The 26,537-nt window shown below is 45.1% G+C and overlaps 1 protein-coding gene across 2 annotated transcripts in view; it reads right to left on the bottom strand.

Moving 5' to 3' along the window:
- The window catches only part of LOC142765411 (uncharacterized), a 162,849-nt gene that overhangs the window by 126,532 nt on the left and 9,780 nt on the right, over positions 1-26,537 (bottom strand). Inside the window, exons 2-5 of one of the 2 annotated variants that reach the window (XM_075866388.1) lie at positions 25,152-25,172; positions 22,804-22,851; positions 1,728-1,775; positions 1,042-1,080 (exon numbers count right to left, since the gene is read on the bottom strand). In XM_075866388.1, the coding sequence (XP_075722503.1) occupies positions 1,042-1,080; positions 1,728-1,775; positions 22,804-22,851; positions 25,152-25,172 (156 nt within the window). The remainder of the gene's footprint in view (positions 1-1,041; positions 1,081-1,727; positions 1,776-22,803; positions 22,852-25,151; positions 25,173-26,537) is intronic. The other variant, XM_075866389.1, reaches the window with a different exon arrangement.

Genomic DNA, 26,537 nt, shown 5'->3' with positions numbered 1-26,537 from the left:
GTTTGTGTGTATGTGATGCTTATCGTACAGTCTTTACGAGGTACATTGTTTTAACACAAAGGAGTACCTGTCACAAAACGTGAGGCAACACATATGAGATGAGTCATTGAAAGACTTCCGACACTTAGTGGGCCACCTTCCTGAGCAGGAAATAGCACGGTAACGAACTGCATCAAGTGAAAAACTATGCATGCTTTCCACTCTAATCAAATTCTTTAACAGGACAAAAACACTGAGAAGGTCAAGAGCAGAGCCTCTAGGTGAAAAGCTGGCCTGTGGAAGCAGAAAATCAACCATTAACTGAAAGCCAACTGTACTTCATAGAAACACATCACGAGCGAATATCGGCCACACTTCTTCCTCGCGGTGATTATGAAACTGCATATCTCCAAAGCCGCAAAATATAGGCGATAAAAAAGAACTATAAAATATGAGCCCCTAGTGTAGCACACCGCAGTGTCCAACAAAAAGTTGCCGGTATCCAGGAGTGTCTAAATAATACCATTGACCAAAATCACTTTGGCTTTATGATAGTTTGAAACGTGGGCAATATGTCAGGACGTATTGAGAAGAGCCCTTGTGGAGAATGCTTCATGCTAAGCGTACTAGGAACGGCACATGAAACTTGGAAAATACAAAAAAGTCAACATGGCTCATCCCTCTGTCAAATTATAAGATCTAACACGAAAGTCAAGTTTATTTCTAACAGATCAAGTCACATACCTTCAGGATAAACGATCACGTAGACATCTTGAGAGAGCGCAATTACAAGTGAAAAATGTTTCCGGAGAGGTCGGCTACGGTTCATAGACGACCTTGAGTTATTGTTTTAGTTTGCAAGACCAATAGCCGCGATTCTTGGTTTTGTTTCGTTCTTCTGGATTATAATGTTATAAGTCAGTGTTCCGATAGCGGAAGTCACGCGCAAATAGTACTAGTGCGGTTGTGCGCTTCAGTGTTGTGAGTCTAGTTTGCGCTCGTATCAGGAACATTTTGTGAACCTCAATAATATCGGAGCTAGTCTCGGGATGAAACACTTACCCAACTTGGGCCCTGAATGGGACTCAAAGGCGGTGGTGGCTGAAATGATTAGAGCATGGTAGTTTAAAATCAGTAATGCCCGTATCAATAAAGAAGGGTTCAATACGTAAGTTTAGCAGCACTATTTACACAGTTACAGTATGAATTGTAGAGTTACTCAATACCTAATGCATACTTTCTCAACATTCTGTATGTACTTCACTATTGCACGTCTAAGAACAGTACAACCTTCAAGCTGAAGCAGTAAAAGCATTACAGTACCTTTTGAAAGTAAGTTATTGCCCCTCAGGTTGCATTGCTGTGCTATCAGTAGAGTTTTCTGAGCTGTAACAGGTCTACCTGAAAGGCGGAGCGGCGCTTTACTTTCTGAATTATGCTGCCTCAGTACGTGATTTCGCTCTGATAATATCACACATTCAATGCTGTTATAATGTTTTTTTTTCAACTGCAGGTACTGGATCAGCACTATGAGATTCTTTTATTTTGTTTGCGTCCCCGAAAAGGTACCTGTCGTATCGAAGTCTAGGTGAAACGCCACCATACTACAAGAATGTTGAGCAACGCACTTGAGTTCTCCCTAGCTACCAACTTCTTCAAAGGCTAGACACAGCACACAAGGCAAAATCACCAGCCACTATTGCACTGAAATTCGAAAGTTGTTCACATCAAGTTTTGTAAAGACTTGCCTGAAGAACTTGAGGAGTTGGAAGTAGAAAAAACCCTCCCGGAAGATTCTAAAAAAGTGTGATATTAAAGAAATATTGAAATAAACATGCACTCAACCAAATATTACAAGTATGGTTTTATTCAAAAAAGCAAACAAGCATTACTAATGCCATTACTATTATTATTGTAGAAAAGTCTATTTGTAACACCAGTTTTCCTATAGCCATAATGACAGTACTCGAGTAGTTTGCCATCGAGGACGTGGGGAAGAACACAATTTCGTTTATAATGCCTAGGGATGTTTTCCTAGTGGGTTTCTTGCGGTACCTGCACAGCGGCAGCGGCCTGAACCTTATTACCCCTGCAGAGTACAGGGCAGATTGGTCAATCATGGCATGCGCGCCTATTTTCTTACATTTCACACACACACACACACACACACACACACACACGCGCGCGCGCGCGCGCGCGCTCGCGCACTTAGAGACAATTACACACACACAGTGTGTGTGTGTCTCTGTGTGTGAGTGTGTGTGTGTGAGTGTGTGTGTGTGTGAATTGTAGCAAACGATGAATAATTGCTTGCGTCGACAACCACACACGCTACAGCGAGACGGCAGCCATCCCCTCCGCAACTGCCAGTGAAGCCTCGTTGTTTTTGCTACAGTGCGTCATCCTACGACACGGCCCACCTCACCTGATTATGAGGGATCGTGGACAAGAATTCACAGCGGATGTCGTGCAGGATCTACTTCGTTTTTTTTATTCCCAACTGCGTCACTCGACACCATACGATCCCCTAGCTAATGGACTGACAGAGCGTAACAAACCGCACCATTATCAACATGTTGTCTAAATATGTTTCATGCGACCACAAGAACTGGAATGATGAACTCCCGTTCATTACTTACGCGTTCAACACCGCGACGAATGAGATTACAGGCTATAGCCCTTTCTTTTTACTTCATGCACATTCGCCCCGGCACACAATCGACACAATCTTAGCTTTCTGAGATCACGAGAACGTCACTGTCACCGAGACTCTCTGCCTCGCCAAAAAATCGCGTCGCATAGCTCGACTACTCACATTGGCATTGCAAGACAAAGCAAAAGCATGCTATGACATTCACCATCTACCAGTGACTAATCGCCGAGGTTATCAGGTGTGGTTGTGGACTACGATGCGCAAGCACTGGTTATGCCAAAAGTTTTTGGCCACTTACGATGGACTTTTTGTTATTGTACCCACACTTACAGAGGTAAACTATGTGATAGCTCGTCTCACCACGAGTGGTTGACGAGCTGCGAAAACTCAGGTGGTTCATGTTTCCCGCCAGAAACTGTACACGCCACGACGACTCGACTGACTCGTCCGGCCGCTTTCGTCTGCGCGGAGAGGAATGTTGCGCACATGCACGAAGACAAGGAAGCGTATACGGTGAATGCACTAGTCAACCGGAGAGAGAAAGGAAGAAGAGGATCAGAAGATCTCTAACCAGTCGGCCACTTCTGAACTGCCCCTCACGACCTAACAAACAGCCCCTTTCAACGTCTATCGGTCTCTTTCAAACGTAACACTATATATATACATATATACATATATATATATATATATATATATATATATATATGTATATATATATATATACATATATATATATATATATATATATATATATATATATATATATATATATTGTCACAATGCCGAAACAGCAGCCGTTGAGTACAGGGCAATTCACTTTATTGTACTAGAACACTGGCAAACTGATCGGTTAAGAACCTCATTTTTTCTCTCGCTGCGCGTGCTCTTTGTTGTTTATTTGGTGCTGCGTATTCAATGCGGCATTTGCCACCCTCTAGAGAGCAGCGTCACGATGCTCTTCTACAAAAGACGATCAGTAGAGGTAGGGTGCAAATCAGTCCGAACAATAAGGCTTCATTCGCACAATGTGCACAATTTCTGGTTTTTTTCTGGTGAGCTATCGAAGGGCTGTCGGGAAGGCCACGAAATTAACGTCCCTGAGGCGTTCTACAACTGTGTATGGGCCAAAATACCTATCCAGCCTTTTTTCAGGCAGTCACCGGCGGTGGATAGGACTCCATACCCAAACTTTCTCGCTAGGGCGATATACGACATGTTGGTGCCGCAGATTGTAACGTTGGGCGTCGTAATTTCGCTGCTAGGTGATTGAGACGCGTGCAAGCTGCCTCGCTTCTTCTGCTCGTTGTGTAAAAGATGCAGCGTCACAATCAATGTCATCGTAGTCGCGCAGTTACATGGCGTCAAGCATCGTCGTCACTTCATGGCCATAAAGGAAGCTGAACGGCCTTGTTCCTGTAGCTTCTTGCTGCGCTGTATTATATGCGAACGTGATGTACGGTAGAATTTCGTCCCAGTTTTTGTGATCCACGTCAATGTACACACTCAACATGTCGACAGTATTCTTGTTAAGGCGTTCTGTAAAGCCGTTGGTTTGTGGGTGTTAAGAAGTGGTTTTCCGATGGGCTGTTCGACTCAGCTCAAGCACTGTCTTCAAGAGCACGGCCGTGGAAGTGGTACCTCAATCCGGTATTATGATTGTCGGAGCACCATGCTTCATGACAATATTTTCTATGAAGACTCGGGCGGTTTCAACAGCGGCGTCACTTGAGAAAGCTTTTGTTTCAGCGAAGCGCGTAAGATCATCAGTGGCGACTATTACCCACTTGTTGCCAGCATAGGAAGTCGGATACGGTCCAAGCAGATTTATTTCAATTGGGGCAAAAGGTACCACGGGCATTTCAATTGGTTGTAATAATCCAGCTGGTTTTGAAGATGGTGATTTTCGTCGTTCGAAATCGAGGCACATGCGCACGTAATGTTTCACAATAGCTGGAAGTCTTGGGCAGTAGTATATCTTTTGGATTCTGGCCATTGTGCGTGTGTATCCGAGATGACAGGACGATGGCTCATCGTGGCAAGCACTAAGTATCTCCTCACGTCGGGACGACAAGTAGGTGGGTGGTTCCTCTGGGAGAAAAGTTCTTCTTATAGAGAACAACGCTATGTAACCAGAATGACGCCAGGATCCTTGGAAATCTTTTAGGGACGGTTGTTGTCCGACCATTCGAAAATTCATTAAGAGGAAGAAACTCGCTGTCTTCCTTCTGCTTGCACGAAATCGTGGTGGTGTCGACGACTACAACAAACGCCATGTTGTCATCTTTTGTGCCATCGTCACGCTTTATCAGTGACCTTGATAAGCAATCGGCGTTGGCGTGCTGCGGTCGGACTTATACATGACCGTCTTATGAAATGCTTGAAGGTGTAAGCTCCTTCGTGCGAGCTAACGAGATGTGTCTTTCAAGTTGGTCATCCAGCAAAGCGAATAACGGTCGCTCCCTACGTAGAAGGAACGAGTGTAGAGGTACGGAAGTAACTTTGTAACTGCCCATACGACAGCAAGACACTCTTTTTTCGTTGTGGAGTAGATGGACTCTGCGCGGGAAAGCGTCTTACTAGCATATGCGATCACACGCTTGGCTGAGTCTTGCCACTGAATGAGTACAGTGCCTAAACCGACTTTCTTGGCATCTGTGTGGACAATTGTAGAAGCGTCCTCATCAAAGCGAGCAAGCACAGGCGGTGTCTGCAGGCGTTGTTGGAGATCGTCAAATGCCGCTAGTTGATCGTCGCCCCATGTGAACGAAACGTCTTCTCTTGTGAGTCGTGTTAACGGCAAGGCTATGTGTGAGAAATTGGCAATATACCTTCGTTAGTATGCGCATAGGCCAAAGAAACGCCTGACTGCTTTCTTACTGGTCGGCACTGGAAAAATTCTGTCGGCCGCGATCTTATCGGGATCAGGTCGAACATATTCATGGCTCACCACATGGCCTAAAAATTGGAGCTCCTTGAAACCAATAAGACACTTCTCGGATTTCAGTGCGAGGCCTGGAGACCTTAATGCCCTGAATACCGATAGAATGCTCAGGTGTTCCTCATATGTTTAAAAAACAATACTGTCGTGCATATAGACCAGACATGTCTGCCATTTAAGGCCTGACAGAACGGTATCCATTAGTCTCTGAAATGTTGTGGGGGCTGAGCACAATCCGAAAGGCAAGATTTTAAAATCAAAAAGCTCACCAGGTGTTACAAAAGCCGTTTTTTCTCTATTTCGCTTGTCGAGCCCAATTTGCCAATACCCTCTTTTGAGGTCCATTTACGAGAAATACTGCCACGCCGTGGTGGTCTAGTGGCTAAGGTACTCGTCTGCTGACCTTCAGTTCACGGGATCAAATCCCGGCTGCGGTGGCTGCATTTCCGATGGAGGCGGAAATGTTGTAGGCCCGTGTGCTCTTGTTTTGACGCACGTAAAGAACGCCAGGTTGTTGACATTTCCGGAGCCCTCCAATACGGCGTCTTTAATAGTAGTACAGTTGTTTTAGAACGTTAAACCTCATATATCAATTATCAATCAACGAGAAATAGAGTGCATAGCTCATTCTGTCGAGTGAATCATTGATGCGCGGTAATTGGGATATGTCTTTCTCTGTCACATGGTTCAGCTTGCGGTAGTCAACACAAAATCGCAAGCTTCTACTTTTCTCTTTAACCAGCACTACCGGCGATGTCCAGTGGCTTCTTGACGGCTAGATGACGTCTTCTTCGAGCATTTCCTTCACTTATTCCTGAATTGCTTAACGCTTTTTTGGTGCTATGTGGTATGGGTTAAGTCGTATTGGCCTTGCCTTCTCCTCCATTATTATCCAGCGCTTCGTCAGTGGCGTTTGACTCACCCTCGAGGTCGATGAAAAACAGTCTTTGAACTGGTGAAGAAGATCTACAAGGCGCTGTCTCTGTGCTGGTGATAAATCTGTGCTTACGCCAATAGGTGGTGTGGCTGACGTGGCTTGCAGCTCGTTCTGTTGTACTTCACAGCACTCGCGTATTTCTGTGATCTCGTCGAAGTAGGCAACTGTAGTGCCGTGTGTAATGTGTCGTCGCTCGTTGGTAAAATTCGTCAACAAAACCTCCGCTTCACCGCACTCAACATTGACAATACTTCAGGCAATTGCAACCCCACGAGAGAGTAGGAGCGTGAATACTTGCTCAGCCATTCCTTGTTCAGTATGCAGCACGCCGCACGTGACCGAAACAAGGTGACACGACGTCGTCAATGATGCGCAAAGATTTTTGGTGTAGTGCTGCGCTTTGATTCGCTAAAAAGGTCAGTACATCGTAGTGACGATGGCACCATATTCACGCAAGAAATCCATCCCCAAGACTACCTGTTTGCAACAGTCGGAAAGAATAATGAACATTGCGACGAATGATGCATCCCGTATCTTCATTCTTGCAGTGCAGTTTCTGGTAGGTGTGAGTAGCTGCCTTCCTGCTCCTCTAGTCTGAGGTCCAGTCCATTTCATTCTAACCTTCCTGAGCTTGTCTGCCAGACTCTTTCATTATTGAGAAGTCCACGCCAGTGTCGACCATTGCCATGACGTCATGTCTGTAATCGGAATTGCAACTTCGGCAGCAACAACCCCATCTTTTGTCAAATCATTGAAAATTGTGCCTCTTTGCTCGGCAGTACTGGAGGATTTTCAGCGCTTTGACGATTCGCAACCTTCTCTTCTTAGGTCGCTGCTTTTAGTTCCCCGGTGTGGACTGGAAGATCTCCCTTTAGGCATGTAAGTGGTGCTCCGTCTAGAGGATGGAGAAGAAGGGCCAGGAGAGGATGAGCGTGACCGAAACCCAAGAAGAACATCCCGCGGGGTCGTGACACTCGTGTCGACGCCAGGCGTTTCGTTGACATGGCGCCGAGGAATAGTGCAAAGAAATCTTTCGTACCCTGCAACGCGATACGGGCAATACCGAACCATGTGGCCTGCTTCCCCACAATTAAATCACAGGGGCCTATGGTCAGAGTATGCCAGATGTCAGTTTTGCGAAGCGGTGACCGCCTCGGCGAAGTTTCTCTGTAGTGCCAAGAGGCTCTCGGCGGATCTGCTGGTGGTATTGGTGGGGCGTCGGCACGTTCGCTAGCTGTCAGCGCACTATTTTTGCATAGCTTCCGTTGGGAGTGATCGTTTTCGACTCAGAAAGTGAGAGCGCTTGCTTGATATCTTGGCGCACAACTTCTCTTACTGAGGTAATTGCGAGTCATTCGGTTCGGTGACGAGCTTCTTGACCTCTTCTTGTAAAATTTCTCGAACCAGTTGGCGCAAAGAACCTTCATCGGGTGTCGTCGCTGTGGTCATGGCTGCCGCGCTGATTGGTGCACTGTGGGTTGAGCGGTCATACTGCCGGCAGCGTAGATCTAGTGCGCGTTCGATGGATGTCGCCTTCTTGGAGAATTCATCAACATTTGTAGGCGGGTTACACACGAGACCAGCGAACTGCTGCTTCTTAATGCCCTGGATGAGATGGCTAACCTTTTTGGATTTGGACATATTGGAATTTGCTCGACGAAACACTCGTGCTGTGTCCTCAACAAACACCGCAACGGATTCATTTGGTTTTTTAAAGCAGTGACTTGAGGAGACGCTGTGCGATTTTTCGTCGTTCGGTGCTCGCGAACGTATAGAGGAACATCTGCCCGAATTAGGCCAAAGAAGAACACACTAGATTCCTAACCCATGCTCAGGCTCCGTCTTGAAACAGAAAATACACGTAGCCCGATTTTTGTGTGGTGTTCCACCCGTTGACATTCACTGTGTGCTCGAATTCCTCGAGCCAGTCTTGTGCGTCCTCAAATGTGTTTCCGTGGAAGTGAACCGGAAGTCGAGCGTTCCAAACAGACACCTGCGTCGTGCTTAGGCTGGGCATGTTGGGTCAGTGCTTCCAGGCACCGTCATGCTTTCTGGCATTGTCACGCTTTCCAGCAATGGAGTGAACTCTGGGCTGAGGCCTAACAAGACGCACCTGCTGTGGTAAACGGGGGTGTCGATGCGCGGAAGTCTTTCTGAGCTAAACGCGGGGCTATTGTCAGGTGTCCCGAGCACGTACCCAGCACCTCCACTAGTGTCAAAATTCAGAAACAGCAGCAGTTGAATACAGGACATATTAATTTAATTGTATCAGAACACTGTCACACTGATCAGATAAGAACCTCGTCTTTCTCTCTCGCTGCGTGTGCTCTTCTTCGTTCTCCTGGTGCTGCATATTCAATGTGGAATGTATATATATATATATATATATATATATATATATATATATAGTCCAGTAGATCCTCCGTGAGCGGTCACAACGTGGTTTATTTCTACGTTTCGGCCTAGAGTGTGGCCTTCATCAGGATCAGGGAGGCCGTTTTGGCCTAGAGTCTGGCCTTCATCAGGATCCTGATGAAGGCCAGACTCTAGGCCAAAACGGCCTCCCTTCATCAGGGGGGATCCCCTGATGAAGGGAGGACCCCTCTCAAAACTGTTGTGAAATAAATATATTTATCCTTGTTGACAACGCTCCCGTTGTGCCATATATATATATATATATATATATATATATATATATATATATATATATATTTATATATATAGCCGGTACGGACAGAAATGCTCGAGCAGTCCAGCGTCTAAAGGTCGTGCACACATTTGCAATTCGCACTCCGAGAGAGATGATCCCACTAGTCAGTGCCTTGCGAATGCCCCACTACAATACCCCGCCGACGAAGACGAGCCATCCTGGCGACTAAAGGTGACGAGAGAACAGGAGGGCCGTAGCAGGGCTTGAGGCGACTGGCGTGGACCGTCTCACGACCAAGGCGGCGCTTGTCCGTGGATGGCTTGAGCGGTTCAATCACATAGGTGACAGAAGAAGGGTGCTGTGTGACGCGGTAAGGGCCCGTATACTTCGGTGCAAACTTGGGAGTCAGTCCAGGAGAGTGGAAAGGCAGTTGGAGCCACACGAGAGAACCGACGGGGAATGTGTCCTGAACAAGATCACGGTCGTGGCGATCTTTTTGGAGGGCTTGATTATCGGCTGTGAAGGACCGTGCAAGCTGACGACACTCTTCGGCATGTTCTGTGATTTCAGAAACTGGGCTGAACTCGGAGGCATCAGGATTGTATGGCAGAATCGTGTCAAATGTGCTGCATGGGTCACGACCATATAAAAGAAAAAATGGAGAAAAGCCCGTTGTTGATTGAATCGCTGTATTGTAGGCATAAGTCACGAAAGGAAGGACAACGTACCGATTGGAGTGGTCCGAATCAATATACATAGCGAGCATGTCTCCGACGGTTCTATTGAAACATTCTGTTAGGCCGTTCGTCTGAGGGTGGTAGGCTGTTGATGTGCGGTGTACCGTGCGGCATGAGTGTAAGAGCTGCTGCAGAACTTCGGACAAGAATACACGGCCCCTGTCACTCAGGAGCTCCCGTCGTGCACCATGACGAAGAACAAACCAATGCAAGATGAAGGTTGCAACGTCACGAGCACCAGCCGAAGGTAGCGCTGCCGTTTCGGCGTACCTTGTCAGGTGGTCGGCAGCGACAGTCACCCATCGATCACCACCAACAGAGCACGGTAGCAGGCCGTATAGGTCAACCCCAACACGGTCAAATGGGTGTGCAGGACGTGGTAAAGGCAGCAGTTGACCGGGTGAATGAGGGAATGTCTTGCGCTGCTGACACAAGGAACATGAGCGAATGTGTTTGCGTACAAACGTGTACATAGCCCGCCAGCAGTAACATTGGCGGATCCGTTCATACGCCTTTAGCGCACCGGCGTGTGCGTGTTGCGGCTCAGCATGAAAATATTCGCAGATATCAGAGTGCATATCAGAGCGCGATTGTTCAACCTACTTTAGATTATGCATCCATAATTTGGTACCCTTACACCAGAAAAAATATCAGCGAAATGGAAGAAATTCAATAGAGAGCTGATAGGTTTACTTATAACAGTTTTGGTCGTACTTCAATATCATGTTTATTAGCAAAAGCTAACCTCCCAACACCTACACAAAGAAATAAAGTATTGAGATTGCAATTTTTCTTTCAGTTAGTTAAAGGTTATTTTAAGTAAAATTTATCACATATACTTCATTTTTCCACAGGATATACCACAAGGCAGAGGCATGCCTTTACAATAACCCTATTTTCCACCCGTAATAACACATTCAAGTATTCGTTCTTCCCTAGGACAATTATTACCGAATGGAATAACATTAGTAACGAAGTTGTTTCCCAGTCATCCTTGAACCTTTTTGCGGCGCAGCTCTAGCAGCGAGTGTCTAATTTCTATGACATGTGCTCCTGTTGTTTATTTCAATCACTGTAACCATTCTCGACTTGTGATCATCATGAATTTAGCGCTCATTCCTCTATATGTTCTTATGCCGGTTTGTTACAAACCACTGTTCTTTTTTTTCGTTCTCAAAGTGTGCAAAAGCCTTACCTGTTTTATAGTTATTTGTTTGCCGATTTGTAAACTTATCAAATGTATATCCACCCTGCCAAACACTATGTTAGGGTTGCAGTATTCATAGCAAATAAAATAACTATGGCTGGGTATTACTAGCAGCCATTTACGACCCACCACTTGATAGTTGCGACGATATAACAGGCCATCTCGTATGGCGAAATGCGTTGCTTGGCGGCGATGAGCACGCGGGTAACCGGAAGTTGATGTGTCAGAAAGCTTATTCAAGAGCGAGACAATCCAAGGGTCTTTCCGCTGTTCGGATGACATGTCTGTGACGCTGACGGAGGAGAGGGGAAGGTCAAAGGCTGATATTTCCGTATCATTAGATTTCACGGGTGATCGTGAAAGCACATCTGCGTCAGAGTGCTTTCGCCCCGATCGGTAGACGACGCGTATGTCGAATTTCTGTAGGCGTAGTGCCCAACGTCCGAGGCGACCAGAAGGATCTTTCAGTGAAGCCACCCAACAGAGTGCGTGATGGTCTGTTACCACGTCAAAAGTTTGGCCGCACAAATAGAAGCGAAACTTGTTTAACGCCCACACAATCGCCAGGCACTCTTTTTCAGTAACCACATAGTTGGCTTCTGCATTAGTGAGGGCGCGGCTGGCATAGGCGACCACATACTCCGTAAAACCTGGTTTGTGTTGCGCGAGTACTGCACCAAGGCCGATGCCACTTGCATCCGTGTGTACTTCGGTCGGCGCAGTAGGGTCGTATTGACGCAGTACGGGTGGTGAGGTAAGGAGTTGGCGCAGCGTTGTGAAGGATTCGTCACAGGCTTCTGTTCAATTCGAAAGATCTGCAGGGCCAGCAAGGAGTTTGGTGAGCGGAGCGATGATGGAAGCAAAGTTCCGGACAAACCGACAAAAATAGGAGCACAGGCCCACAAAGCTCCGTAGTTCTTTAACTGTAGTAGGCTTAGGAAATTCGGCATAGCACGAAGCTTGTCAGTGTCGGGAAGGATGCCGGCTTTCGAGACGACATGACCAAGTATGGTGAGTTGTTTAGCCCCGAAGTGACATTTTTTTCAGGTTAAGCTGAAGCATGGCGTTTGTAAGGCACTGTAGAATTTTACGCAGACGAGTGAGGTGCGAAGTGAAATCGGGTGAAAAGACCACAACGTCATCAACATAGCACAAGCAGATGTTCGATTTGAGACCACGTAAAATGCTGTCCATCATTCGCTCGAATGTGGCGGGCGCATTGCAGAGTCCGAATGGAATTACGGTGAATTCATAAAGACTATCTGGTGTGACGAACGCCGTTTTTGGATGATCAGACTCAGCCATTGGGACCTGCCAATAACCTGAGTGAAGGTCAAGCGAGGAAAAGAATTCTGCACCTTGGAGACACTCGAGAGCGTCGTCTATGCGGGGAAGAGGGTAAACATCTTTCCTCGTAATGTTGTTTAGGCGCCTGTAGTCTACGCAGAACCGGATCGAACCATCCTTTTCTTTGACGAGTGCAACAGGTGTAGACCAAGGACTACAAGAAGGCTAGATGACTCCACGCTGTAGCATGTCGTCTACTTGTTCTGCAATTACGCGACGCTCCGCCGGAGACACACGATAGAGGCGCTGGCGCAAAGGAGAACTCTTTCCTGTGTCAATTGTGTGCACAACGGCGTTCGTTCTTTCTAGAACCGCTTGGGAAAAGTCGGACGAGCGGCTGAATTCGTGCAACAGGGTATGAAGCTGCTCTCGTTGAGCCGGGGCTAGATGGCAGTCAATAGAACGATGAAATGCATCGGACGACACACTGTTCGAAGCAAAGTGAGGAACCAACGCGTTCAGCTCCATATTCGGCTTGGTGTCGAAGAAATCGGCAGGCACGATAGTACCTTCATCGATAAGCTGAATGTGGCTGAGCGTCTCGTTGCGGCGCAAACTGAGGGGTCACGAGTTCGAATAGGAAATAAATATTCCGGTAGTGTCTTCACAAAGCGCAAGAACGGCGAATGGCAGCGATGTGTGATGGCGGCTACCGAAGGTGTGAGATGGCGTGAATAGGACGGTAGCGTCAGAAAGTGAAGTGCAGCAGGCAGGGACAAACTGGGCGCTGCATGGAGGAAGGTCTATGTCCGTCGCGACGACAAGTTTAGACACACTAGATACGGCCGCATCAACAGAAGGCGCATCATGAAATGGTAACAGCTCCACTTCGGCCCGAGCGCAGTCCACGACGGCGTGATGACGTGATAGGAAATCCCATCCTAGGATGACATAGTGGGAACATGAAGCCAACACGTGAAATTCAATGATGTACAACACGTCTCGAATAACCACTTTTGCCGTACATGCCGCGACGGGCTCAATTTGTTGGGCACTCGCAGCGCTCAAAGAAACTACGGGTGAAAGCATCGTCACTTTACGAAGAGAGCGGCAGAGTCTTTGACTAATCACAGATATCGCGGCACCGGTATCGATGAGTGCAAGTGTTCGTACACCTTCGACAATTGCATCGATAAGATTGGCGGGAGACAGGCGAGAACTTAAACGATTAGACGATGACGCAGCTCGTGCTTCCGGAGCTGCGGCAGTTAGTTTTCCGTCTCAATGGAGGTGGGTCGTCGACGCATAGGCGACACGGAACGACGACTTGGTGAAGGGGAAGGCACGCGGGAAGTAGAACGTCGAGAAGCGGAGGTTCGGGTGCCGGAAGCAGCTTGCGCATCGCGTTCGTGAACTTCAGGTGGCACGTGAGGCGCGTGGCATGGAGGCCGAAACGAGTAGTCAGGGTATCTTGGTGTATTAGCTGGGAAGCGCCGACGACATAAACGCGCAACGTGACCTGGAGTCCCGCAAAAGTAGCATATCGGCCGGTTGTCAGCAGTGCGCCAAGGATTTCCAGCGTGCTGCTGTGTAGCTGGAAACGGCGCGGTGGAAGGTCGCACAGGTTGTGGCGTATACAATGGCAGACAAGGCGGAGGCATTGCCGCGACGGCCGCATAAATCAGTGGCGCGGCAACAGGTGTTGATGGAGAGGCAGGCGTAGGTAATGCGTAGGTAATGCGGAGACCTGCCACTGAATTGCCTGTCTGATTGTCGGCGTTAGACGGTTTGTTGGTGCTTCGGTGGTCGGCAGATACGAAAGACACGAAAGCTGTCATGCGATCTCTTCACGCACATATACTTTTATCTGCTCCAGCAGGGTGCTGTCACCACTGACGGCCAGGGAAGCGAGAGTCGTCTGCTGTCGTTGACCTCCGAACTAATGCACGTTGCTTGCGAATCTCTTCAGAGTTCTGGCACAAGGTCACAAGTTCGGATACGGTACTTGGGCCCTTTGCCAGCAACATTTGAAAGGCATCATCGTCTATTCCTTTTAAGATATGCCTGATCTTGTCTTGCTCGGTGATCTCAGGGTTAAAGCGCCGGCATAAATCGGCAACATCTTCAATGTAGCTAGTGAAGTTTTCGCCCTGCCTTTGCGCTCGTCCGCGTAGGCGCTGTTCAGCACGCAGCTTGCGCACGGCGGGGCGATATAACACAGCTGCAAGGGTGGCCTTGAAAGCGGCCCAAGTGGTAATGTCCGTACGGTGGTTTGTGAACCACAGGCTGGCGACGTCTTTGAGATAAAATGGGACGTACTCCAATTTCGAGGGGTCGTCCCACTTGTTGGCGGCGCTCACATTTCAAACAGCTGCAACCAGTCTTCCACATCTTGGTCCTCGGTGCAGCTGAAGAAGGGGGGATCCCGTTGGCGCAGGGTGGTAGGTACGATGACCAGTTGAGATTGGGCCGTGCTCTGCAGGGGGGTGCCTTGCTCGGTCGTCTAATCAGGCATTGCTGATGCAGTGGGCAGCTTCCGGCTTCGAAGTTCCAGGTTTGCGTACCCAGCACACTTCCACCACTTTGCAAGGGAGTTTAATAGCGACGCCAGGTAGTAGGCAGGCAGCCGGTACGGACAGAAATACTCGAGCAGTCCAGCGTCTACAACTCGTGCACACGCTCGCGCTTCGCACTCCGAGAGAGATGTTCCCACTAGTCAGTGCCTTGCGCATTTCCCACTACAATATATATATATATATATATATATATATATATATATATATATATATATATATATATATATATATATATATATATACAAAAGAAGTGTATACTCAGAGCTTGTTTTTCGTGTTTCGACACAATATTAATGAGATCTACTAGACAATGGTGCCCAGGAACGTATAAGGGGAGTTATTAGACCAATTGTAATGTATATGTGAAGAAAAAAAGTGGGTGAAAAGATAAGTTGTCTTGAGCAGGAGCCGAACCTGCGACCTTCAAATAACATGTTCGATGCTCTACCACTGAGCTACCATAGCGGCTTTCAGCCTTTTATTCGGTTTATATGTGAGTAAAACGTGGAAGTGTCCGTCAGCGCCGTCAGTGTTAGCCAGCGCCACCTGTAGCCATGGTGTCAAAACTCTTTATGAGCTTGTTTGGTGTGACGTAGCACGTGAACCTTTTACGCGCTGGCAGCTGACCAATAGTCTCTCGTATAGAACCTAACGGCACCAAGTCTGCCGCTACGAGACCCTCGTTATTGTATAAGGGAAAGAAGTGTATACTAGTGTATACTTAAGGGCTCCTTTTTCCGTGTTTTGACACAATAATATTGAGATTTAACAGACAATAATGCCAAGGAATGTATAGGAGAAGTTTTTAGACCAGTTGTAATGTGAATTTGAAGACAGATTAGTGGGTGAAAAAATAACTTGTCGTGAGCAGGAACAAAACCTGCGACCTTCGAATAACGCGTTTGATTCTCTACCATTGAGCTATGACGGCGGCTATCCCTCCATCCAATTTATTGTGTTTATATGGGAAATTTTTTGTGGAAGTTTCAGTCAGCGCCACCTGTAGCCGTGGGAGCAAGGGTGCACACTTTTTTATGAGCCTATTTGGCGTCACGTAGCACGTGGACCTATTACGAGCTGGCAGCTGACCGATAGTCCCTCGTATACAACCTAACGGCACCAAGTCTGCCAGTACGAGACCCTCTTTAATGAATAAGGCAAGGAAGTGTACACCTAATGGCTTGTTTTTCTGTGTTTTGACACAATAATAATGTGACCTAACTGACAATAATGCCAAGAAATGTATAGAGGAAGTTATTAGACCAATTGTAATGTGAATGTGAAAAGATAACTTGCCGTATGGAGGAACCGAACCTACGACCTTCGAATAACGCAGGTCAAATATTTGAAGTTGGCAGGTTCGGTGGCTGCTCACGACAATTCATATTTCCTCCCACTTGTTTTTCTTCCCATATACATTACAGTTGGTCTTTTCTAAATTTCTTGGCAATATTGTCTTTTATACCTTAATATGTATATATATATATATATATATATATATATATATATATATATATATATATATATATATACATATATATACAGTCAAGTAGATCCTCGTGGTTTATTTTGACGTTTCAGCCTAGACTTTGGCCTTCATCAGGAATGAGGTTACAGTTTAATGGTGCTCAGCTTTATACAATCTTGAATCGGAGGGTGGGAGAAAGAGAAAGAGAAAAAAAAAACAATGAAGAAAGGAGAATATAAGGTGGACTATTCCGCTGAGCACCTCCTTTCACTCTTCCTTCCCCTTCACCTTCCACCTCTCTCCCCTTTCTCCTTTTCCCCTTTAGGATGTCTGTGGTCTGTGTATCCTTTCTTTTACTGACGCATTGTTCGCGACCAGACGGGGCCTCCTGGCTCTGGCTGTTCGGTGTCGAGGAAAAATCTTTTTTAAGAAATTTAAGCCTTTAACTACTCGGCGCCCCGTCAACATCTTGTCATAGAAATAGGGGCGCCGCGTATTGCCGCAGAGGCTGGCAAGTGGGTGCAATGGCAATTCTTTCCCGCTTCTGCATTACGCGTGCAGTAGGGGCCTCCAGACTGTGCACAGGGTTGCTGTTGGGCATTTTATGTTTGGCACAATCGATTGTATATTGAGGTAAAAACAGAAACAGATAACAGCTGTACTTTGGAAGGGTAGTTACACTTTGAATTACTTGAGTTGTCCAGTGTCCTTCGCAGCTGCAGTGCCGTGAACTCAGTTATTATATATGTATATATATATATATATATATATATATATATATATATATATATATATATATATATATATATATATATATATATATATATATATATATATATGAAGCAGCATTATTTAAACTACAGCATATTTCGTTTCCAGCGTGCTGTAGAGCTGCTACCCATTTTCCTAATAGCTTTAGCTAATAAGGCATAATCTTGTTTCTCTCTCGCCAAGTATACAAATTATCAGTAAAATCTCATCTCCATGATGCATTTTAGGTAGGTTAGTTATCTAACGGCCCTAAGTTCAGCGACGAAGAGACTGCGTAGAGTGAAACAACTACCACAATCATTTTTTTAATATTTCATCATGAACATTACTCCCCAGTCTGAAGCGGTGCCGTCAAGCTTCAAAGTAAGTTATTACACGTTAAATTGTGATGTACCTGTCGAGCTCCAATAACCACTGTGCAAACTCTCCAGTGTACACTGACCGTTCAAGTGCCCCGCCGTGGTAGTCTAGTGGCTAAGGTACTCGGTTGCTGACCCGCAGGTTGCGGGATCGAATCTTGGCTGCGGTGGCTACATTTCCGATGGACACGGAAATGTTGTAGGCTCATGTGCTCAGATTTGGGTGCACGTTAAAGAACCCCAGGTGGCCGAAATTTCCCGAGCCCTCCACTATGGCGTCTCTCATAATCATATGGGGGTTTTGGCACATTAAACCCCCCCCCCCCCCCGCCTATCAATCAATCAATTCACCATTCATGTACTTCTGTAAGAGCACGTTTTTTACAGTGTTATACGGATTTACAAAAATGAGGGATCGACAATGTTTTCATTCTTTTTAACACGCAGTGTCATTCATGGCCCTCATTCTGGCGGAGCGCTTGGCAACAAGGAATGCACATTTTGAGTCGCCCGCGCACGTATCAGCGTGTTTAGCATGAATGGTAGGTTGTAGTAATGGTTCTCGTTTGCTGTGGGTATAAACCTGGCGGCATCTGTGGTAACGAAACCAACAAATCGTTTGATTGCGCAAACGTGGTGTAAATCAGGTCGCTGTTCACTGCTTTTCCCAACAAAGGATAGAAAAACGGCTTTCGTTCGATAGCGTCTCACCTACAACGTATTTTCGGCCACTAATACCCTTCCACTTACTTCAACTAGTCTTTGTGTAATGGTGAGAGAAGTATCAAAGCACAAAAGTTGGACCTTGACGTATCGCAATCGCAATTCAGCTACGCCGAGATTAGTTCGGCTCAGCGCGACTTCTAGTGACCGTTTTGCCACCTGTGCCTGCCCGATCCGTGTACTTGTTATCGGTGCTTCTTGCTTTGCGATAGCAATGCATAATGATGACTTTATTAGTTTGAACATCCGTTTAAATAATAATCTATTCATTCTTGTGCCCACCAAGAAGCGATGACCAATGATGACGATGCGCGCATCGGCAAGACACAGAGCCCGTCTACTAAAGTGGCCGGCCACACTCACCGGTATTTCCCTGAGTCATATGTAAGAACATATAATTGTAAATTCGTAGCTTGGTTCATTTGAGATATGCCCAAAGGTTTTTCACTGATGGTGTCTAAAGCACTGTACATGAGTACAATGGCGTGTCTTACTGCACTCATATATCGTCGCTTGCACCTGAACACTTCACATTATTGGACTATGTGTGCACGTATAGGCTGAATCAATCATCATAAAACCTCTCTGAAGGTTGACAAGGAGCAGCAGCGAGAAACTGCTATTAAAAGCGTGAGTGAAAGTCGTTAAAATATGCCTGTTTTTTAAGTTCATGTGATGTTCTTTGGACTTTGATTAAGCTATGACTTTTAAAGAAAAGTAATGTTCCTGCCTAAATCGGCATGTGTTTCAGTGCCAGCAGCCATTCGTTTGTGTGTACTAAAGAAGCAATTGTCGTTTGAAAGAAAAATAATGATGTCTTGATCGTGGGACATGCAAACGTAAAGCTGAACGGTGTCTTAGTTTCTAAAATAGTCGTTTCACAATGACTGGAGCACGTTCTGGCCAGCTGCTAGTGTGCAGTTGCAGGTTCCGATTCTGGTAGCACACTTCTAAAGTTTTTCTTCTTATTTGTATTTTGTGGGAACCTTATTTACACGTGGATTAATATATATGTATTCTATACGGCGAGAGCAAAAGCTTCCCAAAAAGTGTCCACATACTTGCTGTTGCAACAAAGCAAACTGTAAGTAGGTACTGTATGATGTCCTCTAATTCCGAGTGCGTGCCTCTTCTGCGCCCCTTTTTTCTCGTTTTAGTCTCGTTACTATTGCTTCAACCAACATTGAAGAAACGTAGTTTGTCATTAGCCGCTAAAAATGATACACAATGTCTGCGGCGTGGCCTAAAATTACTTTCAATCTCGGGACATTCTACCCGAATACGTTGGACAGTTGGCCTTGGACATTTTTTCGAGTAATTAAAATAAAACAGTAGCGTTATTGTGGGCTGTCCATTAGTTTATTTCGTTAAAGGACACTTTTTTTGCTACACTCAAATTGATGTGATATTTGACATTGTTGCAATATATAAGAAAAAAAACAGCGTTTGTAGCCCCACATGGACTTTTTTTAATTTATTAATACGCCACGCGGCTGGTGTAACGCGCCCGCTAACTGCAACGGTTGATGGACACCATCCTGGGAGGTTTAAAACAGAAGATTTGTATGTGTCTGCACTCCCGACGTGGCCATCATCTTTAGTCGCACATTTTATTTTATAACATGCGCTTAGACCCTGTTCTTAGCTGCATACTGAATGTTTGCCATCATAGAGTTTCTTAATATACTCAAGAGGTAGCTCTGGCACTAGTGTCTATGAGAGCTGCAACAAACGGCGCTTCAGCGAGCATGGAAATGATGGGTAGTACACACATTTGTCTAATATTTATACTTCTCTCCTGCTTCTGGCTCCATGTGTGTTCGTGTGGCTTAAAGTTGTTTTTTTCACGAAACAAATATTAGCAAATGTTCAGCGGTGGCGCTTCACCACTTTATTTTCTTTAGACTTACCTTTTGAAATCGAGTCATGAAGTTCAAAAAGGTTGAATATTTCTCTCGAAACAAAACCGAAACACAGCAATAAACGAAGCCGCAAGTACGATTCGCCGTCCGCGAGTACGAAGACTAGGCAAATGTGTGTAACACATATCATTCTCATGGTCGCTGAACGATCGCAGCGCTAGAGTGCCCTCTAGTTAATTTTGGGAAACTCTATGTTTGCCATGTGCTTAACTCTAAGAAGTGTCAATTCGGTCAACGGGAAGCTTTGGTGTTGGAGCATCTGGTTAACAAAGAAGGCGTTCGGCCCTATCTTGCAAAAAAAAAAACAGAGTCCGTTGAAGCATTTCAGCCTCCTCAGTCCACCCAAGAACTTGGTAGTTTTTAGGGCTATGCTCCTGCTTTAGGTGATTGATATCTCGCTTCTATGCTCCTGCTTCAGGTGATTGATATCTCGCTTCTCTCACGTGGTTTATCTTTTGACGAACATTTTGCCTAAAAACGCCCCATTACACTGGAAGCCGAAGTGTACTGCTTGCTTTCGAGAACTAAAGTTTCTGCTGATGTCACAGCCCATCCTCCGCCACTAAAATTCATCAGTGTCAACAGAGGTCCACACAGGTGTGAGTGGTGTAGGTCTTGGTACTGTTTTTCTTCAGCGTATCATCAATAAATTACATGTCATCACCTGTGTGAACCGGTCGTATCGTCAACCCTAACGGGACTACATGATTACTGAACAGAAAGGTCTCAGCGTTATTTTTGGCGTGCAGCCTTCTAGTCGTAGTGGTGTGGGTGCGAATTCACTTTCATCACCGACCATCACTCTCTATGCTGGCTCGTCAATCTTTGTGATCTGTCGAGATGTCTGGCACAATGGGTCTTACATTTGGAAGAGTACAGCTTCACGGTCTCCTAGAAGATCGGCCGAAGACATGCTCATGCCGAATGACTTTTCGAAATGCCTCTACGTGCAACGAAACATCAGGCTCAGTATTCCATCGTTTAAATGCAGCCGCACATCGGAACTCCCAGGTATCACAACGTTTGCAAAAGAACAGCATGAAGATCAAGTTTGGGGCAGCATTCCGCTGTTTCAAAAGAGCCAACAGCGTGTTATTTATGTGTTTGAGGTGAGTTGCTGTACATGCAGAATTTCGCTGCGGAAGAGGCCCAGGTTTATTCTCGTGGTGCCAGAAGACCTTCGACCTTCTCGTTTACACGTCATGAAACGATTACCCAACTTCAGGTTACTTAGAATCAGTGCGAACAGTTCATCGCGCTAAAGAAATGGCTGCCTGCAAATGCGCAAAAAACGGAGACGTATTAGGCAGCTGTGTTAATCCCGAAGCTACAAGAGACCTGTAGTTGCCCCAGCCGGTTCCTAAAGCCTGCGGTTGCACCCAGATCACGTTTTGAATAAGTAGGCGCGCACTTGATAGTAGCCTTCTCACGTTCATACAGAGGAAATCATTGGATGATTGTGTGCGCCGTCTACCTGACTCGACTCTGCACAACGGCGGCGCTACCCTCTTGAACAAAAACAGAAGTACCGAAAATTGCGATGCATTCTAGCACACTTCTTCATGGCCGCCCTCGCGTGATCATTAAGGATCATCACCGCCAGTTGACAGCAGATATTTTTGATGAGCTCCTAAGACACTTTACGCCCTATCACCCTCAGACCAATGGCTTGACTGATTGTACAAATAGAACCCTCATGGTATCCATGTACGTCATCCATGATATCGACGTCTATGATATCCATTTACGTTAGCTCAGGCCGAAAAAAGTGGGATGAAGTGCGGCCGCTCTTGACGTACGCACGTAATACTACTTAGGATGAGACCATAGAATACGGCTCGTCAACCTCGATAAATTTTTACAGTATCTTTCTTTCCTCCGGCCACAACAAAGCTTGAATCACGGCAACGCTGTGAAGCGCGGAGAGGCCCCGGTGCTTCGCCCGATTGCATACGCTGGCACCACTAGAGCGCGATAAATCCCGGTACGACAGCCGACACCGTCAGGTGATCTACAATGCTAGTGACCTACTGTGGTTACGGACTCCAGTGATGAAATATGCACTCAGTCAAAAATTACTTGCTGGCCATGTTGAACAATACGCCATGATTGAACGTCACAGTGAGCTGAATCATAGGATTACAATGCTCACTGCCCGTAGAAGACGGCGATCCAGGTCCAAAGTCACGCATATAGCACGCCTGAAGCCTTTTGCTCAGTGACGTTCCAGCTAACTCTTCACCTGGTGGTGTTCGTCCGCAAAGAGAGCGTTTTCAGCGGGTATAATTATTAGGAAAGAAGGAGCAGCAACAGCAGTGGAGCTTTGGAACGTGAAGAACGGTCTGCAGCACTGGCTGACACTCGCCGTCTAGCTCATTCTAAATAAACCTTGCTAACAAACCCCGTACCACAATGTTTGGTTTTGTTTGGCCATGTTTTCTTTCTTCTGTGTAATGGTGTACGCACAAAATTTATACGCACTGTAAGCAATAGATTGTTATTCGCACTTGTAACGCCTTATTTCACGTCATACCTCGGTTATCAATCGTTTTCTCGGCACAATGATTGAGTACTTGCGTTAGAGCAAACTACTCGCCTGAACCGGACGGTGAATGGGCTCTCCGAGATCTCTGGGATGGTCAGCCTGCAAAACGTTAGTGATACAGTAAGGAGTCATTGTTACATGAAATGATATACCAATTTATATCAATAAAAGAGCACAAGTAATTGTGCAGTTGACATCTGCCCCAGTCCAGATTCTATATTTACATTACATGCAGTTTTGGAATGCGCAACTTAGTAAGGTGTACCCTTAAAACGTAAGGGATGGAAACACGTTTTCTTCATTGTATTTATGAGTGTTTATTGAATATTTTTTCGTGTTGTATTCGCGCTGTGATGGAAAGTTTCGCGAACTTGTATCACCCTCTTCTTAGCAACGTTGTGTTTATTAAATTTCAGTATTACATCTGCTATGTAACAATTATTATTTACTGTTATGTTTTTTTGCACTGAGCAGACAGTCACGCATGTATTGTTACATTCGCAAAAAATATTTTGCTTTTGGTCCTGAATTCTATTGAATTTTTCACTTTACAAAGAAAATTGTCCTGTTTAAAATTCCAGTTTGGCCACTAATAATTAATATATCTCTGTTTTATCTGTAAAGCTGCCCAAATATTCAATTAGCATGTGCGAGCAATGACTTTTCTGTGCGTCAGCTTCATGCCGTGAAGCTAAGTCCCATACATGGTGAAGCCACGCGAATAGCCCGAAAAGCGCGCTCAGTTGGATTGTATTATATTAGTATATTTTCCCTATAATTGTCTTTATAATGTCATATTACACCCTTAATTGTCATATTACACTGTTAGCACAAATAATCTTTTTTTTTACATAATATTGGGAAAAATGCCACGGCTGCGCAATTTATGGCTGATCTCCTGTGCTGGGTTGAGCTATCTCTCTTGGGTCCAACCAACCAACCAACCAACCAATCAATCTCCAACATCTTCCCACAAACAAAGTTGTTAGCCTGAAGCACCCAAGCGGCAGAGGTGTTGCACTGCTCCTCGTGTTTTCATGTCAACTGTCATTTTTAAGAAACAAATACAAACGTGACCATTCCGGCCCACAAATATCTGTTCCTTTACTGCCAGGTACCATAGCAGCCCAGATTTGTTGTTCACAATAACTATCACGTCTCCCACTTTTACTTCACTAGAATGAACCAATTAACGCGTTGGTGGCAGCTGTGACACATATTTTTCTTTGCCATTCCACTTCTAGAAGGCATTGAAGTACGCTTTTCTTCACCTTCAACGCACTTGTTTGGGTTAAACTAAGCTTCGTTTTAGTGCTGTGTTTGCCAGAATTGAGACCGACCTTTCGCCGATCAGGCAATGAGCTCGAGTGAGTGGTAGTCCTTCCAGCTAACTCAATATTGTTCTCAGCGGATGAACGTTTGCCATGGATTAAGCATCTGTCAACATGTTTTTAATTCAAGATAACCCAAGAAAGAGGTATTCAAGGCCTTTCGTAGCCTTGTTTTTCTCTACAGATCAGCCGTTTTCAGAAACGGGCCCACCATGGTGCACGTTCTGCTATAAACTTTCTTGTAAGCACATCGTGCCAGAACTCCTAAAATACGAGTTCCTCCCGGACTGGCTTCAACATTCTTTATGAGTTTACTCTCGGATCTCTGATCAACCCTGCCGCGAAGTAAATAAACAGTGACGTAAACACGAAGAAATAGTCTGTAACGAGCTTCCCGTGATACCTGAGTATACTTGAACAGGGTGAAATAAATTCACATACGAGCTTATAAAAGAGTAATTATGCTTCATTTATACCTAAAGAAACGCTTCAAATGACAGTGTCAAGTTGCCAAGGGCCGTGAACCCAGCCCCACACTGAATGTTGTGGGGCTCTGATGTAGTGTTCCGAACAGAAGAATAAGAGCGTCAGCGAGAAGGAAAGATGAAGAAAACTGAATGTCGAGAATAAATACCAACAGCATTTTATCAGTCTCGGATTACACTTTTACATTTGATTTCCTTTATTGTGGCGGCGTTGGCGCTCAAGTGCTGTATTTAGCCATTAAGGTAACGCACCTATTAGGAAAATAAAAAAAGCGACTAGTGTGTCTAGTTTTTATCTTCTATTACATAAAAGGACAAAATATTTTGATGTGGTAGATGATGTCAAGCAATGATTTTGCTTGAATGTTGTCTGTTTAGTGATGCGCACAACATGACTACCTAGTTAGGAACATACAATTGTGGCAAGGACAGTTTGCAATAACTGTCTTTTTTATTGTTGAAGTGTATATTTTAAATTGTGTGTCATTTAGGAGATATATTGTATTGTGGTGACAAGTGAGTACGATATAGATAACACAAAAATAGCACACTTGCGCAATGTGCACCTTTCATGCATACTTACTGAAGCGCCAGAGGGAGAACCCTGAAATTGAAATAGAATGAAAAAAACAACGAATAATGCACACCAGGACCAACTCACCACTCGAACCGCGTTCAAAAAAATTTTCTTGACAGCAGTTTTAATTGCGAATTAACTGATAATATACAAAGAGACACTGTGCGTAGAAATACACAATTGTGCCTAGGACATTTTGCAATCACCGTGTTTTCTGTTGGTTGTGTGTATAGTTTTAATTGTGTGCCCTTAAGAATAATCACCGTATTGTGTTTATGATCGAGTATGATATAAATAGCACAAAAATAGCACACTTGTACAATGGGCACTTCTTGTGCAGACTTACTGGAGCTCCAGAGGGCCAACCGTGAAAATGAAGAAGAATGAAAATAAACAACAAATACTACACACCAGGTCATACTCTCTGCTGAAGCCTCTTCAAAGAATATTTTTTTAGTAAACTTAGTATACAAAAAGACACTGAGCGTTAGCAGCGTCTGTTCGGTGGTGTACTGCATACAATAGGATGTTTTACCATTCAATAGCAAATAAGATGAAAACTTTGTTATATCTACCAAGGTGACCTGGCGTCTTCATGAAAAGAAACGACGTTAGTAATTTGCGCTTGTTACGAAATCTCTGCCGCAACATTTCAGTTGCTCATTTCCGCCTAAAACTTTTACTAGAACAAAACTTTTGCGCTGAAGTAAAACTAAATATAGGCTTTTAATTTTCAAGTCTTTCTCTATTGTGAAGACTTTCACGTTTGCGCAGAAGCTAAGAAAGCAGTTCAGTTCAGATTATTTTCACAACCTACAGTGCGGCTTCCAGCATCACGTTATTGACATATTGTTTACAACTTCCGTGTCTCACATTTTACTGCATGTTTTCTCCGCTGTCTCTTATTCACAAACTAAAATGCTCTCCCATCCTGCGTATCGCCACCCTGGGTAACCTTTGTTCTTTCTCGGACACCGACATTTAAAATGCATTTATTGGGCTGACATGTTTCACATTAAATTTGAACTTCATAAAAATATTTAAATAACCGAAAATATCAGTAGCAGGTCTATTGTTTTTTGTCAAGAAGTTGAGGAAGCCTGCCAAGCCAGTGACACGAAAATTGGAAAAGTAGTGGAGGGGTTCAGAAAGAAGAAAAGAATCAGCATATCCCACGTACCTTGAAATCAACGTTATCGGAAGCATGTGATGAGAAGGTGACCGTGTTGCAATTTTTTTATTGAGCGACATGTCATAAAATGACGCTAAATATATGTTCAAATGTTGCACGGACAGATATATGTTGAAGAGTTGCAGATGTTTCTATAACTAGTCATTTGCACTTGCGCAACGATGCCAACCGAAACATGTGCATTAGTAACACCAGAAGCT

This window comes from Rhipicephalus microplus, chromosome 6 (genome assembly GCF_043290135.1).
Source record: "Rhipicephalus microplus isolate Deutch F79 chromosome 6, USDA_Rmic, whole genome shotgun sequence".
NCBI classification, from domain to species: Eukaryota; Metazoa; Arthropoda; class Arachnida; order Ixodida; family Ixodidae; genus Rhipicephalus; species Rhipicephalus microplus.
Note: the sequence above shows the minus strand (reverse complement) of the source record. Positions and strands in the feature narration are given on the sequence as shown.